We start from the raw sequence: 17,630 nt of genomic DNA on the forward strand, positions 1-17,630 counted from the left end.
GATTTTGGGATGAGAAGGTTGCGGAACTGTATCAAAAAATCTTGTCTAAGAGTATATTGGTCGAACGTGGATTCGATATGACGAGTGGTTTTGATCCCGACCATCCTGTCTGTGTCATGGGGAGAGTTGTCTTTGCTAGACATTGGACTAAATTTGTAAAACCGTCGATGGATGTTGTGGTTTCTCTTGTCAGGGAGTTTTTTGCCAATCTAAAGGTTAGGAATGATGGTATTGGTGCGAGGTAAGTTGGTACCCTTTGATTCACATACCATAAACATTATCTATGACCTTCCGCCTTTAATGCATGACGAGTATGCGGAATACAAAGGTGAGGAAGTGGATTGTGATGCAATTTTAAGGCGTCTATGTGTACCAAGAGCCGAGTGGAGATTGTGTCAAGAGAATGCTCCACACATTTTGAAGAAAACTAATTTGTTGGATGATGCTAAACTTTGGTATACCTTTGTTTGTTCTAGATTTAAGCTCACTGATCATGACCATGAAGTTACACGTGATAGGGCTATATTGGTGTATTGCATTCTTATGGGCAAGACCATCGATTTGTGCCAAATTTGTCAGGAGACAATTTCGAAGGTGGTGGACGGGCAAACCACCGGCATGGTCTTGCATTGCCTTCTTTTATCACTGATCTTTGTGTTGCTGCTTGAGTGCAATGGACAAATAGTGAAGAGTTGCTAAAATGTCGGAATCCCATTCCTTGTGTGCCTTCGAGGAGATTTGTCCCAGAGCCTGAGAGACGTGCTCGTTTTGAAAGAAGGGAGTTTAATGCTTGTTATGCTGCTCGTCAAGAGCTGTCCCCGTATTGCTGCCCCTCCTACTTTGATTGATCGTGTTCATTATATAGACGAGGAGATTCGTCAGCAATGACAGTCATTGCATATGTTTCAGCATGAGTCCAGTGTTCTTATGCATTATATGATGGATTTTACTGAAGCATTAGCTCACCAGTTCCCGAGTGCTGCAAGTTCCTCCCATCCATTTCCTCCTCCTCCACAATGACCTCCCACAGTTGGTTCTCCGCAACAGCCCCTGCCTATGATGATGAGGATGGTGGTGACCACTGACGGTCGCAACATGAGGTACATGTCCTTTACTCTTTATTGTCATATCATTGAGGACAATGATTGTACCTAAGTTTGGGGGGTGTTTAAAATTTGGTGGAAATTTTTGTTTTGTTGTTTTTTTATAAGTGTGATTTGGATTTTAGGATTTTATGTGTTGATGTTCATGTTATGTTAGTGGTTGGCTTGCATTACTTGAAGTGGAAATTTTGTTGAGTTTGAGTTGTTTTGTGTTGTGTGCATTTGAGTCGAAGTTGAGTGTGATATGTTCAAGAAATCAAGAATGAATTGGAAAGATGGCCAATGATGATAAAATTTTTGTTTTGTAATGAAAATCCTTGAATAGCTGCCTATCTGACCAATTTTGAACTTGTGAAATCAATTAGATGAATAAACTCTTATATGCTCTGTGATTTATGCTTGAGTCTAAATTTGAAACATACAAACATAGAGATGATTGAGGCATTGTTTGGATTTTGGTCCTAATTTTCATTGAAAAAAAAAATTATCATTAGTTGCCCTTTGAGCTTCCACGAAGTTATATGAATACGTGAGGTACATGTTCTGAAATTTGTTTGAAACTATCGTTTACTGTTGATGATTATTTGTTTCTGCACTGATTGAATTCATACAATTTAATAGTGAATTGAGATATGTCTAGAACTAGTTCGGACACCCTTCGAGGCAAAATACGGGTAAACTGTTACTTAGGAATGATTTAGACAATTTTTCTGAAAATCGTTTGTGTCTTTCAAGATACCCACTGATTTAATTATCCTTGTTTGTGCCTAAATGAAAAACGAATGGCATGTGTGAAAACTTGTGATAAAACCCCATTCGACATCTTTTCAAGGTCCCACATTCAATACCTAATGAATAGCCTAAACACTAATTCTTACCCTTAGGGAGTAAGTAATGAATGAATATTTTTGTATGCTCCTAAATTGAATAAGAATGATTGGAATAATGTGTTGAGACAAAATAAGATAAGAAAGGTAGAAAATAATGTGAAGTTGAAAAAAATAAAAAAATTGATGAAGAAGATGAAAAGAGAAAGAAATCAGTGATCTAACGAAGTTGAGGTAGATTGAGAATGAAAAGGAGTTGGAATCAAGTGATTGATCAACTTGCTCCCTCCTTTGAATCGATATCTTTCGTTTGTAGCCATACCCTGTCCTGACATTTCAAGCAGATTAAGTCCTATTGACCGAGTCACAGCCGCCTAATATACTAGTGGAGAAGGGTTGCGAGAATCTAGCCTATCCACTGTCGATTTACATATTTAATGAGTATGAAGTTTTTATCAAAACACGCACACACTACTTTTCTTTGAATTAACCTGATAGTGATGGTTTTTTGATCAAATTTTATCTTGTTGTTGTTCCCTTATTACCATGAAAAGTCCTCATGATCTATGAATGTGTGAATTGAATTTGGAGAAGAGTATTTTGAAACGTGAGTTGCAGAGTTTATAAGTTATGCGGTAGAGCTAGTTTTTTTATTAAAATTTTCAAGTGTTAGTAGATTTGATATGGTTGGATTTGAAAATTTGTTTGAAATCAATGATGAGGTCACTAATACATAGTACTTCTTGTTGGTTCTTGTTGCTTGTGTATGTGTTATGAATTTTTGGATTTTGTGTTGTTTGATTTTTCTCGGGAGTTGCAAATATTTAAGTTTGGAGGAATTTGATAAGTGCATTTTGTGAACTTAATTTGCATTGATATTTATGGTTAATTGCTTTGTTTCGAGCGGAATTATGAGTGATTTATTGTTGTTTGTGTGAGTGCAAGGATTTACAGGAAATAATGAATTTGTTTGATTGGAATTGAAAAGACCAAGAAAAAAAGGCTGAACAAGCAAGGATGGTTCAAAGATTGAAGAAAAAAATGTCCAAGGCCAAAGCCTGAGCGCGCCCGCGCTATCAGTGATGCATGCCCGCGCTGTTGAAGAACTGGAGTTTAATAGTTTGTTTGAAGGTGAAGCGCGCCCACAATGGGCTTGTAGCGCGCCCACGTCATCTGGAATTTTTTGAGAGAAATTAGTGCGAACCTATAACGCGCCCGCGCGATCGTGATATCAGATTTTTCTGCTTATTTCGGGAAGGAAAGTTAAGGGCTTTTACAGGATTTTCTTAAAGGATTTTAGAGGCACGTATAAAAGAGATATTTTATGCACAACAGGAGATGCATCCTCGACAAACTCAGAAAAAATTCAGAGGGATTGAACGTGAGATTAAAGAACATGGAAGAGAAAAATCTGCACAAGAACTAGAAAAGAAAATCTGGAACAGAGTTTGAAGATCGATCGACCGGACACGGCATCGAATATTCGGCTTTGTTTTCCTTTTTTTATATTTATTAAATTCTGAATTATTTCTAGTTTCATGAACATGATTTGGTTTTATTTATATTTGATCATGAACTAAATTTTATTAGTCTAGAGGGATGATGGAACCTCGTGTAGACACTTTTATAACTCCTTAATTTTATTGGATTGAATTAATTATCCTAAATTAATTATTTTTCTAGCTTTGATTGTCTTTTCAATTACTTGATCACTAATTGAATTGTTATATTTATTCAAAAGAGTTGCTCGGGAGAGAGGATTTCGAATAGGACATTAGAAATTATACCGTTATTTGTTTATACAGCTCGGGAGAGTGTATAATATTAATGGAGTCTAATTTCACACATATCACTAAGACTAGATTTTTAATAGGGATATTGAAATTGAATCTTAGTTGATACACATTATTTGTTGCTCGGGAGATGGAAATAATATAATTAAGTATTCTTGGCTATTAATTGAATAGAATTCATGGAAATAATTTAATTAGGAGTAGTTGTTGTTGAAACCAAGTAAAATCAAAACCTCTAAACCATTTTATCTCGTTGATATTTACTGAAATTGTGTGCGTGCTAGCTAAAGTTCATTACTTATTTAATTTTCTGCAAATTTCTCAAACTTATATTTTCTAAATAAAATTAGGAATATTTTAATTACAATTACTAAATAATTTTCAATATTAATCCTCGTGGGATCGACACTCTATTCATCAATTTATTAAAACTTGACAATCGTGCGCTTGCGAGCGTAAATTTCACAACACCCACAAAACCGAACCAGCAATGCAAGCAATAGAAAGATCCAGACAATAAGACAAACACCTTGTACGCGCTATTCCAACCGTTATCTAGTAGCACCTTCAATCAAAAATATCAACACCACACATCAAAGAAGCTTATTACCTCACTTTGCAATTAACAAACACCTCCAATTTTGAGCAAAAAATTCTGCTTTTTGCGTCGAGAGTATGAACTCCTTAAGAACCCTGCCCCTTGGTGCAAAAACAGATTAGAAAACGGTGAATAAAATAAAAAACAAAAACATAAATAAATTAAACACCTTCCCCGGCAACAGCGCCAAAATTTGGTAACGCTTAGTCGTTTCGCGCTCAAATTAACACAACTTAGAGTAACTAAATAAACATGTAGTAGCAAGAGTAGAGATTATTCCCACGAGGAAAGCAAAATTTATCGTGTTCTTAAAAATACTGAAAAAAAATAAAATGGGATTTTTGGTTTTTGAAATTAACTACCAAAAATTAAAAGCAAATTAATATAAATTTTACCAACTAGCATGCGAGAATTAAAATTATAACGAATTAATCAATTAAAACAAGCATTGGTATCGGTCGACTACACCCTTGAAGTTATTCACTCGATCATCGATTCCCTTAAAATAATTAATTATCATTGAATATTCATCATTGGAAATTTAATTCCTATCTCACCTTAATTTTAGTTAATTAGACACAAGCGTTCTAAATTAACCCTTATCAATAAATTAACCAAGATACAAGCGATCAAGATTTAAATCCAAGGTAGCATTCAAACTAGTGAAATTGATGAAACTAAACAACACAAGCACAAGCGGTTGTATTTAATCTAGTCAAGAGATGTTCCTACGAACTAAAAAATTCACAAGAGAAAAATATTAATCGTAGTTGCTTTGAAAATTAGATGAATCAAACAATTACGGATTTGATTTCTAATTTAGCTATAGATTATATGATAAAATCATAGGATGATCAAGACAATAATCAAACATACAAGCATATCAATCGATTCCAAACAACTCTTGATACTCAATTAAAATTAAACAATGAAAATCAAAATCTCACAAGATAAATAAACTTCAAAGGGTTTGTCTTCCTCTAACAAGAACTGAAACTTAGAAGAGTTGAAGAAGAGATTGAATCTAAGAACAATGAAGATGAAACCTAGCCAACAGATGTCTTCTCACGTCTTTTGCCGTCCAAATATCCCCTCATCTGATGTTTTATCTTCTATTTATATGGCTTGGAAAGCCCATGAAATAAAGCCCAAAAAGTCAAGGATTTTAATTCCAAAAAATTCCTATTTCTGAGTCTATGCAATGCCTCGCTTGATCGGTTAAATTTTGCGGATCGAGCGAGCAACTTTTTGTCCAAAAAAAATATTTTTCCAGCCCAGATCTCGCTCGATCGGTAAAAAAATTACGGATCGAGCGAGCAAGTTTTTGTCCAGCGCGCAGCGTTTTTAAAAAATTTATGGTGTTCTAGCCGTCGAATCGAGCCGAAATTTGGACATCACTTCAAAACATCTTGAACTTTAATGTGAACGGTGGAGATCGGATTTGGATTTTTCTAACATTAAAAATTAATTTTTGACCATTGCTGCTCCTTAATTCATTCTTGCGGCTCTTTTCCTACTCCAAAATCTTTCTTTTTTGCCCTTTTCTTCCATCCTTTGCTCCATTTATTCTTTTTACCTTCATAAAATCACATACAATGATTAGGAACTATAAAATGAATATAATCAATCAAAACACACCTAATCCTCACAATTTAATCCAAGTAAACATAAGAAAATTTTGAAATATCTGAAATTAAGCCTAGTAAAGCACCAAAAGTAATAAAAACAAGGAATAAAAATAAAAATACTAAAAAAATGATTGGGTTGCCTCCCAAGAAGCTCTTGGTTTAGAGTCTTCAGCCAAACTGTCATCGGTCTCTATTCTGGGTTAATGAGCCGAATGTCTTCGACATTCCTCACTTCATTTCCAAAGTAGTGCTTGACCCTCTACCCATTCACCTTGAAAGTTCATCCGTCAGTACATTTTAACTCAATTTCTCCGTGTAAATACACCATTTCCAATGTAAATGGCCATGACCATTGGGACTTCAGCTTACCTGGAAACAATTTCAACCGAGAATGGAACAATAAAACTTGTTGGACCGTTTCAAATTCCCTTCGCAAGATTTGTTTGTCATGCCATTTCTTCATTTGCTCTTTATAAATCTTGGCATTCTCATACGCCTCATTGAGAAATTCCTCTAACTCATTCAATTGCAGCTTTCTCAACTCTTCGGAAGCTTCGAGATCCAAATTTAGCTTATTTACAGCCCAAAACGCCTTATGCTTAAGTTCCAATGACAGGTGACAAGCTTTTCCAAACACCAACCGATACGGTGACATCCCAATGGGTGTCTTGGATGCATTTCAATATGCTCACAAAGCATCATCCAGCTTGATAGCTCAATCCTTTCGATTGGTCTTGACGGTTTTCTCCAATATCTGCATGACTTCCAGGTTGGAGACTTCCGCTTGGCCATTTGTTTGCGGATGATATGCGCATGAAACCTTGTGTCTGATACCATACTTAGTGAGCAAGGTATTAAAAACTTTATTACAGAAGTGCGTACCTTCGTCACTAATTATAGCTCCTGGAATGCCAAACCGGGTGAAAATATTCTTTTGTAAGAATTTCACTACAACACGAGCATCATTAGTAGAGGTGGTCATCACTTCCACCCATTTCAAAATATAATCCACAACTAGTAAAATATAAATATAACCAAAGGATGGAGGAAAAGGACCCATGAAATCAACACCCCAACATCAAAAAGTTCAACTTCCAAAATATTTGTGAGAGGCAATTCATACTTTCGAGAAATATTTCCAGTCCTTTGAAACTTATCACATGATTTCACCAAGGTATAACTATCCTTAAACATAGTAGGGCAATAAAAACCGGATTGTAATACCTTTGCCGCAGTCCGTGATGCTCCGAAGTGGCCTCCATATGGTGCTGAATGACATTGCTCCAAAATCTTCTGTGCTTCTAATTGACCCGCCACACATCGTCTAATTACTTGATCAACACATCTTTTGAACACATAAGGGTCATATCACATAAAGAACTTTGATAAGTAGAGTATATATCTCACGAGGAGTATATATTGAAAATAATATTAATGCTTATAATTAAAATAGGCTAAATTTTATCTAGAAAATTAAATAGAGAATTTTGTTTTCAAACATAAATAATCAAGAAAATTAATAAGCAAATCACACATTTTAGAGAAATATCACTGAGTTAAAAAAAATTTCTATATTATTTGATTTCACTTGGTTTCAAAAAAGACTACTTTTAATTAATTAATGCCCATGAATTTCTTTCATTTAATAGCCAAGAACACTTACTTGATTTTATTTTCCTCTTCCGAGTAACAAATAAAATGTATCAATTAAGATTCGATTCAAATATCCATATTAAAAATCTAGGCTCAATGATATGTGATAAACAATGTAAAAATTCTGTTAAAGGTATACACTCTCCCGAGCTATATAATAATTAACAGTGTATTTTCTAATATTCATATTCAAAATCCCCTCTTCCGAGTACCGGATTCCAAATAAATATGACAATTCAATTAGTGATCAAGTAATTGAAAGACAATAAATTCTAGAAATCAAAAAGTCTTAGAAGTTGTCTACACCAAGCTACATCATCCTCTAGACTTAAGAAATTTAGTTCATAATCAAAATAGTGCAAAAACAAATCATGTTTTTTGAAACTAGACATAATTCAGAATTTAATAAGCTTAAAAGAAGAATAACAAAGCCGAAGACGAGTTTCTGTTCCCATGTTGTGCAATCTTCAACTCTGTTGCTGTTAAAATCTTCAATTACGCTGCTCTTCTCCAACTAGTGCTCCAGCCTCTCAATCTCTCTTGTGCGTGTATTGTGTAATTCTCAGTATGCGGCTCTGCCTTCCACGTGCTGTTGAAATTCCCTTTTAAATGTTCTCCAAAGCCCGACAAATGAAAGCCCATAATTCTCTGTACGCATTTTCTTAATCTTAAACTCTTCCCAAAAATAGCAACAGCGCTATTGCCCTTCAATTTTAATGTTATAGCTCTTAAACTTTCTTCCTTTTCTTTCTAGACTCGGCTCTACTGCGCTTATAGTGTAGCGCCTCTGGCTAATGCTAGGGATTTCCAAAATATTCACCTAGCACTACTGCCCTTCCCAGAAAGCGCTGCTACGCTTTCTCTGTTTCTGTTGCGTTTTCTTCTCTGCTTTCTTCTGTAATTTTTTGCTTTCTTTTCTTTCTTCTTTTCTTCTTTTTTTCACCAACATAAGTATTTTCCTACATGCACACAAACAACAACAAAAACACATAATTCTGCTCGATACATCACAAAATTCTCATTAAATCATATGAAATATAAGTACATAAAATACACTTATTAGCTTGTTATCTACCCGGACTGTTTCTGCATAACACTAATTTCGAGAAGAAGTCTGGTCTCCCCAAACATCCCCTACCCTATCTCCCACAAGGAACTTGATTTTTTTTATGATAGGCGAAGGCCATGGCCATGAAAGCATTCATTGTCGGCCTCCCCAAGATGACATTATAAGATGAAGGAGCATTTACCACCGTGAATAACGTCATCACTATATTCCTCATGCTTCTTATCCCCAATTCAGAGGCAGAAACATTTCCCCCTGCGGCTGAACAGTATGGCCATCAAATTCATACGGTGTTGACTTTACCGGGGTCAAATTATACCCTTGTAAATCCATCTGGTCGAAGGCTTTTTGAAAGATAACATTCAACGAGCTTTCGGAATCCACAAACACCCGGTGCACATCATAATTAGCTACCCTGGCCTGAATGAGCAAGGCATCATTATGTGGCGCACATACTTCCTCCAGATCCTGGGGTCCAAAAGTAATAACTGGGATGCTCCTCCAACTGCCAATTTCAACCCCCAGGATTTCTTTCTGGCTCCAAGCGTTCCGAGATCATTTAGAATCCCCATCAGTAGACCCACCTAAAATCATATTAATGACTCATCGAGCTAGAGTATCCTCTTGCCATTTATCTCCCCTTCGAGGAGTCTGCTCTCGATCTAATCGATCAGCCTGACTCGAGGAAATGGGCTTAGGAGGGACAAAATCATGAGGACCCTGAATCCAAGGGAGGCCTCGAGGCTTCTTCCCGGCATGTTTGGCCTCCCCTGGGTTGGGCCTCTTCTGTTCTTGCTTGAGCTTTCTACATTCATTGGAGTCATGAGCACACTCCTTATGGTACGCACAATACTTCCCCGACTCCTTCTCTTGGGGTGGATCCCGGGCTATCAACTCCTCTTCACAGACATTGACCATTCGGTTTCGGTTCACTTTCGATGGGGTGTTAGGGGCAAGTCACCCCAGTTGATCATTACCGGAACCTTAATGTCCTCATTTTACCACCCGATCTCGTCCAAATTCCCTCTTTGTTATCCCCTTCTTCTTCTTTTGGACCTCCTCCATGTTAATGTATTTTTCTACCCGAGCTAGAAGATCCTCGAAATCTTGAGGAGATTTCTTCACCAAGAACTTGAAAAACAACCCTTCCCAGAGCCCTTGGGTGAAGGCTGTAGTTTTGATTTCCTGGGCACAAATGGAGACTTCCAGGCAAACTTTATTAAACTTCCCAATGTAGGCTCGTAGAAACTCCTCCCTAGATTTCCTTACTTCAAATAGACTGAAGGCAGTCTTATTGTACCTCTTACTGCTACCGAAATGCTGCAGAAAGACTTCTCTGAATTCCCCAAAAGAACGGATGCTTTGGGGCTCCAATTTCTCAAACCACCTCTGGGCAGAGTCTACCAGGGTGGTCATGAAGGATTTGCATTTGATCATGTCCTCATAGCAATGCAACATGACCACATTTTTTAATCGAGCCAAGTGCTCCTCTGGATCAGTTCTCCCGTCATATTCTCGAACCTTGGTAGACTTGTAGTGCCCCGGAAAGGGTTCATTTATCACTTCTGAGGATAAAGGAAATCCTAGGGTTTTGATTTCCTTGGCTACCGGGGACCAGTCTCCTCCAGTTTCTTTTTCTTTTTCTTGAGCTCTTTTAGCTCATCTGATACTGTAGTATCCATAGAGTCTATCTGAGAAGTTTCCCCTTCTCTTTTGGATTTTCCTTTAGGGTCACGGTGTGAGTCACCCTAGGAATCTTCCTCTCCCACCACTATCTCCCTCTCCTTCGGAGGTTTTTGGAAATCCAAAGCTTTTTGTATGGCTGCACTGATGAGTAGTTCAAGCTGCTCAACAGATATGGTGATATTATGTTGAGAACTTTCTGGAGGTCATTCTAGATGAGAATCCATATATACGTCTGTAGATTTGGTTTCCTACAGAAGGCGCCAATGATGATGCTTGGGAAGATTGAGTGAGCTCGGTGAGCAACCTCTCGGGTGAATGTTGGTAGGGCTCTGGTAGTCACAAGCCTAATGAATGGATGGTAAGTGCTTTGTTTCTCTGAGCTCTGCGCACACTTCAAACAACAAACAAGTTAGTGGGACACCGAATGATTTTTCGATGTGATCACTCTGACGCACAAGTCAGAAAAGGGCTATGTACTAGAAATCAAAAATAATTTTGAGTGTAATTGCTTTTTGACTGAAAAATAGTGTACCCCTGTTATGCCTCAGTGGTAGTATTATAGCCCTAGACGGTTATTTCTTCCCCGAACTTCTCGTACCACGATCATGACATGGGAGAGTGGACCACTTCTCACAATCATGCTGGAGTTGAAAGAACGTGTCCTTCCAATGTGGGTGGGAAAGAGTTGCAGTCCTATTTATTGACTTGGTATTCCCTGATGGTCAGTCTGAGCTTGAACCCTCATCTTGCTTCTCATCCCTGTCCTGCCCTACACTGCATGGATTTCAATACCCTGAGATTACCTCTCCTGAACATCTACCTCCAACCTGATATCCTCAACTTCCCGGGGTATCACCAGGTGTTTTACCATGCATTTTCATTGGTCTTTTATGGATTTATGACGAATGTAAGAAATGTCATGATTATGCATATCAGTTCAATTTGGTCAAATTGGTTTAATAAAAATCCATAGAATCAAGCCACATATTTATCTATTCATAAATAAAATTATACTTCATAACGTCTGCCGTGGATGGAACATTGATCTTGCCCTATATCAGATTGCAACTGAAGAAATTTGTTGTTACCCCTAATCTACCAAACTCGTTTTAGATTCAAAGACATGTTAGAGTTTTGCCTCAATGCTTTATGATTTTAGAGTACTTATAATGTTTGCAAGAACTTTTATTTACCATTAGTATGTAATACGATCCTTTCAGCTGACAATTTGTAGGAAATTTTATCCAAAACATACATATGGTTTCCATTTAAGAACAAAATTTGGTTTCCATTTAAGTGTTGATACACCGAAAACAAAAAACGGGAATCATTAAAACAAGTGCTTGGTGACTTTGTAATGGTCCATGAAACTATATATGTTGGTCTATGTAATTTAATAAAATATAATTTAGTTTTCACCATTTTTGAATTTTTTCCGCTATAAATTTGTTCGTTGTAGATAAAGATGTACGAAGAGAAAAAGACTGTCTAATGTAAAATAAATAATGGGGTGGGATTTTTTGCCGGCCGGCGACCAGTCATGGTGGCGCCACCACCACAAGGAAAATAATTAGTCATAAATGTAACTATGCATTTCTAAACAAGAATCTTCTTGTTGTATTTTAATCTCCAAGAATTATATTCTCAGAATATATCACACACAATATATGTGATCGAAACAAACAAGAATAAAGCACAAAACAGAAGAACAACACGATTTACTTGGTTCGGATTGATTTCAATCCTACATCCAAGGTTCTGGGATCTTTCCCAAGTGAATTTACTATGAATCAAGAGTTTCAATCGTTACAACCCTTTGAACGAGAATCACTACAATCTTGACTAAATCAATAAAAGTGAAAACTTAGCCAGTGATCTCTGGAATCCAGAAGCAGCTCTTCGATCTTCTACTCTTGTCTCAAATCAGAGCTTTGAGGAAGAAATGAGCTTGATTCCCAAAATGTAGGTCTTGAGTTCTCTCACGAGGATACGATTCTCTTCCGCTCTTCAGTCGATCTCCCCAATCTCTCCGTGAATCGATTTCCTCAGCGTATTAAATCTGCTAACAAACTTAATAGATTAATAAACTAACTCCACATTAGATCTTGGCCATTGGATTGGGATTTATCCACAAGATCAAATCCTGGCCATCCAACACCAACTAATTGAAGTCAACCCTAGTCTTCAAAAATCTCCACCTTTGACTGAATTAGATGTTCATAGCAAATTCAACTTAGACCCCATTCCACAGACTCCAAATTACTCCACCATGTTGAGCATCTCTAATGCTCCTTTAAGTTTACTAACTGGAATCACTTTTGTTAACATGTCTGCTGGATTCACTAAAGTATCAATCTTCTGAATCACAATACTCTACAACTTCACACATAAATTTTGGTTGCTTCGAATACTTGAGCTTTAGTTGTGAAGATCCTTTTAAGTATCTAAACAACCAGTTGACATCTTGTCAATGTTCTCTGCTTGGTTTGCTCATAAATCTACTAACAAGTCCTAGTCCATATGAAATATCAGGCCTTGTAGACACCATCATATACATAATGCTACCAACTGCATTTGAATATGGTACATTTCTCATGTGAAGTGCTTCCTGCTCTTCTTGATCTTCTGTTAAAGCTCTTAGTTTAAAATGAGCACCTACAGGGGTATTTACAGCCTTAGACTCTGCCATATTAAAAAGATTTAAGACACTGTTTGTGTACTTCTCTTGAGATAGTGTCAATTCACTTTGCTTTCTGTTTTTGATGATTTCTATACCCAAATTTGTCTAGCTCGTCCGAGATCTTTCATCTCAAATTGAGTGTTGAGAAGATATTTCAAATTTTGAATCTCTGATGAGTCCTTGCATGCTATAAGTATGTCATCAACATAGATCAAAAGATAGATGTATGACTGATTTGGTAACATCTTGAAGTAAACACAACTATCAAATTTTGATCTATTGAACTTTTGCAGCAGCATAAAATCATCAAAACACCTATACCATTGTCTAGGAGATTGTTTCAGACCATAGATAGATCTTTGCAGGAGACAGACCTTTCTAGCTTGAGCACCAACTTCGAAACCTTCGATCTGGTTGACTCATGAAAATTTTCTCTTCTAGGTTTCCATGCAAGAAAGCTGTCTTAACATCAAGTAGTTCAAGTTCCAAGTCTTGAATAGCGGTTATGGCTAGCAGAATTCTGATTGATGTGTGTTTGCCAACTGGAGAAAATACTTCATGGTAGTCCACTCCTTCAATCTGTGAGAATCCTTTTGCTACTAATCTCGCTTTGTATCTTGGCTTTTCAACTCCTGAAACTCCCGGCTTTCTCTTAAATATCCACTTACAACCTATGATCTTCTTATCCTTTGGTCTATCAACAAGCACCCATGTTTTATTCTTCATAAGCGATGAGTATTCATCCTTCATTGTTGTCTCCCACCGATTCCAATCTTTGTACTTCCTGGCTTCTAAGTAAGCAGTTGGTTCCTTTAAGTCCATTAGATCAGCCACGTTTAGTGCAAAGGCAGTAAACTCGGAAGAGGCAAATCTCGATGTCAACCTGACTTCTCTCCTTACTCTATCTCTTGCAAGGAGATATTCATTAAGAGTCTTATCCTGAGTTGGATCATCGGGTTATCTTTGCCTTATATCCATCTTATCATCACCTAGATTAGACGTTTGACTTTCATTCTAATCAACGTCATAGAAGCCATCAGAAGTGTGGCTGATAACTCTACCTTCAATGTTGTCATTATCAGTTTTGAAAGTCTGGAAAACATTTCTCATAAAAGGATTCTGCTCAGCTTGGTTAGAGCTGGCTGGTTTTTCAACAGGTTGGTTAGCTTTATAAAATTCAAGTTCATTAAAAGTTACATCCCTGCTGATCACACATTTTAGATCATCAAGCAACCAGACCTTATAGCCCTTTACACCATGTGGATAACCAAGAAAAACACCTTTCTTTGCTCTAGGATTTAGTTTCCCTTGGTTAGTGTAAACAAATACAGTACATCCAAATATTCTAAGATGTTTGTAAGTTGGTTTTTTCTTGGACCATTTATATTCAGGAATCATGAAATCAATAGCAGAGGATGGTGACCTATTTATCAAATAACAAGCTGTTGAAGAAGCTTCTGCCCAGAATTTAAAAAGTAAACCACTGTCATTTAACATGCATCTCACTTTATCCATAATGGTTCTATTCATGCGTTCTGCAACACCGTTTTGTTGTGGTGTGTATGTGCAAGTTCTATGCCTAGAAATACCATTCTTTGCACAGAAATCATCAAACTCATGATTACAAAACTCAAGGCCATTATCGGTTCTCAATGTTTTTATTCTATTTCCTGATTGATTTTCAACTAGCACTTTCCAATCAACAAACTTACTGAAAGCCTCATTTTTTTGTTCTTAGAAAATGAATCCACACTTTTCTAGAGTGATCATCAATCAAGGAAGAGGAAATATTGAGATTTAGAAAGTGAGAAAGGTACCTGAGGAGAACCCCATAAGTCTGCATGAATGTAATCTAAGGGCTTTTGAGTGTTATGAATTGCTGTGTTGAACTTGAGCCTGTGAGATTTGCCTAGTACACAGTTTTCACAGAATTCAAGATTACTGATTTTTTCTAAATCCAGAAATCCTTGTTTGCTCAACTCTTGAAGTCCCTTAAGACTCATATGCCCGAGTCTTTGATGCCAAAGGTGAGTGTTGTCTTTGACAGAGGTAGATACATTCACCTCTGCTGATAAGGTGGAACCTTGACGTACATAAAGACCATGTTTTAGAATTCCTTTCATTACAACCAATGACCCTTTTATTACCTTGAGTACACCATTCTGAGCTTTATAACTGAGGCCTTTTAGATCAAGGTACCTAAGGAGATCAGATTCCTTTTGAGGTCAGGAATGTATCTTACTTCAGTTATTAACTTCATAGTTCCATCCCACATTTGAAGTCTTATAGATCCTATGCCATGAATCTTACAAGATTCATTGTTCCCAGCAGTACATGACCATCTTCAACTTGTCTTAGATCTATAAACCATTCTTTTCTTGGAGTCATGTGGTAAGAGCAACCTGAATCAAGAATCCAATCCTCTAGAGTGTCTTCTGATGATATAGTTAAAACTTCAGCAATCTCATATTCTTCCAGAATGTTTGCTGAATCAGTAATAGAGGTAGTTTCTTGTCCCTGATATTGCTTTCTGGAAGGACAAAACCTTCTGATATGTCCTTCCTTCTTGCATGCCCAGCAAGTCCTTTTTGATCTTGACTTTGATCTTGATCGAGGTCTCCACTTGCCATTATGATCTTTTCTCTCCAAGGATATGCCTCTCACACTTAGTCCTTCACCAGCTGGTTTAATAAGTTTTCCATTAGCTTTCAGATCCAGCTCCTTGGAGTTAGCTGCTCGTGTAACCTCTTCCAGAGTAAGTGTTTCTCTACCATACTTAAGAGTATCCCTAAGTTGTTCATATGATTTTGGTAGGGAATTGAGCAAGAAAATGGCCTGATCCTCCTCATCAATCTGGACTTCCATGTTCTCCAGATCTGCCAGTAGCTTAGTGAATTCATCTATATTTTCATCTATTGTCTTGTGTTCATCCATTTTGTAGCTGTAGAATTTTTTTTTAGATATATCCGATTTGGCAGGGTCTTTGTCATATAAAGCTGTTCAAGCTTCAACCACATGTCAGCAGCCGATTTTTCTCTTACAACCTTTCTTAGAATTTGATCACTTAAACTAAGAACGATTGTATTTCTGGCCTTTTTCAATATCTCTGCCTTATTCTCTTTTGTATCTGGAATCTTAGATTCTCCCAGTAGTGCCTCATCTAAACCTAAGTTTCCAAGATGAGCAATCGTCTTCTTCCTCCATAGATTGAAATTGTTCTTCCCGTCGAATTTCTCCACCTCAAATCTTGATATAGGCATTGCTAAGGAGTGTCCTTGTGCAGAAGACATTTTGCCGAAGAGAAATAGATACAAGAAAACCAAAGATAAAGAAAACGTGAGAATACGAATTGAATCAATAACAAATAAGATAATGCACTACTTAATCTAACTATTTTGGCCCCAAGATCTTAATCTTGAAGCTCTGATACCACTTGTTGTATTTTAATCTCCAAGAATTATATTCTCAGAATATATCACACACAATATATACGATCGAAAAAAACAAGAATAAAGCACAAAATAGAAGAACAACACGATTTACTTGGTTCGGATTGATTTCAATCCTACATCCAAGGTTCTGGGATCTTTCCCAAGTGAATTCACTATGAATCAAGAGTTTCAATCGTTGCAACCCTTTGAACGAGAATCACTACAATCTTGACTAAATCAATAAAAGTGAAAACTTAGCCAATGATCTCTGGAATCCAGAAGAAGCTCTTCGATCTTCTACTCTTGTCTCAAATCAGATCCTTGAGGAAGAAATGAGCTTGATTCCCAAAATGTAGGTCTTGAGTTCTCTCACAAGGATACGGTTCTCTTCCGCTCTTCAGTCGATCTCCCCAATCTCTCCGTGAATCGATTTCCCCAGCGTATTAAATCTGCTAACAAACTTAACAGATTAATAAACTAACTCCACATTAGATCTTGGCCGTTGGATTGGGATTTATCCACAAGATCAAATCCTGGCCATCCAATACCAACTAATTGAAGTCAACCCTAGTCTTCACACTTCTAGTTTTATGATTATTTTATTTGTTATTTGTTTATTTATTTTGCTGTGATTATAGTGTTTGATTGTATATTGTACATTTATGTTAATACAATTTGAATTTTTCTGAGCTTTTTATTGTATCCGTAAAAATAGTAAAAATCATCAAATGTGAAAATTTGGAGGTTTTTGGAACTCTTTTAGTTGAAAACTTTATGTGAGATGAGGAAGATCAGTTTATCCAAAGTTATAGACTATAGTAGTTGGTGATTGTAAGATTCAAATATATTAAATTGTGCTATACATCGAAGCATTATGTTTTGATGTCCAGTCTCTTAATCTTCTTGACCTGGATAATTATTGTATTTGAAAATTAACGTCTTTTTCTCCCTTCAAAATTTGGTACTCGTAGGCGTCAAACATATGATTTTGACTTTGCAGTCAATTCTAAAACACGCGGTTGTTGAGTTATAATCGATACTAACAGTACAACTCAAATATTTTGAATTGTATAATAAATCAAACAACATCAAGTTCACTCTTATACAAGCTGATTAATATTACAAATGATAGTAAGTTCCTAATAACAATGCAGTTGAAATCCAA

At 36.7% G+C, this 17,630-nt stretch overlaps 2 protein-coding genes across 2 annotated transcripts; both read right to left on the bottom strand.

Moving 5' to 3' along the window:
• Positions 1-5,814: 5,814 nt before the first annotated feature.
• Positions 5,815-6,604, bottom strand: LOC140878881 (uncharacterized). Its single transcript, XM_073282506.1, has 2 exons — positions 6,319-6,604; positions 5,815-5,897 (listed from the first exon to the last, which is right to left on the bottom strand). The coding sequence occupies exons 1-2, from the start codon at positions 6,602-6,604 to the stop codon at positions 5,815-5,817; spliced, it is 369 nt and encodes a 122-aa protein (XP_073138607.1).
• A 3,057-nt stretch (positions 6,605-9,661) lies between these two features.
• LOC140878882 (uncharacterized) lies at positions 9,662-10,350 on the bottom strand. Its single transcript, XM_073282507.1, has 2 exons — positions 10,284-10,350; positions 9,662-10,233 (listed from the first exon to the last, which is right to left on the bottom strand). Exons 1-2 carry the CDS (start codon positions 10,348-10,350, stop codon positions 9,662-9,664), a joined length of 639 nt encoding a protein of 212 aa, XP_073138608.1.
• Positions 10,351-17,630: the final 7,280 nt, after the last annotated feature.

The sequence above is a fragment of the Henckelia pumila genome, chromosome 2 (assembly GCF_033568475.1).
Source record: "Henckelia pumila isolate YLH828 chromosome 2, ASM3356847v2, whole genome shotgun sequence".
In the NCBI taxonomy this organism is placed as follows: Eukaryota; Viridiplantae; Streptophyta; class Magnoliopsida; order Lamiales; family Gesneriaceae; genus Henckelia; species Henckelia pumila.

Excerpts from the sequence above, each read along its gene's own strand:
- LOC140878882 (XM_073282507.1), bottom strand. The coding sequence starts at position 10,350 with ATGGATACTACAGTATCAGATGAGCTAAAAGAGCTCAAGAAAAAGAAA. Across the intron at positions 10,234-10,283 it reads AAAGAAACTGGAGGAGACTG|AAGTGATAAATGAACCCTTT; the intron begins GTCCCCGGTAGC and ends CTTTATCCTCAG.
- LOC140878881 (XM_073282506.1), bottom strand. The coding sequence starts at position 6,604 with ATGTCACCGTATCGGTTGGTGTTTGGAAAAGCTTGTCACCTGTCATTG. Across the intron at positions 5,898-6,318 it reads TCGGTTGAAATTGTTTCCAG|GTAAAAAGAATAAATGGAGC; the intron begins GTAAGCTGAAGT and ends GATTTTATGAAG.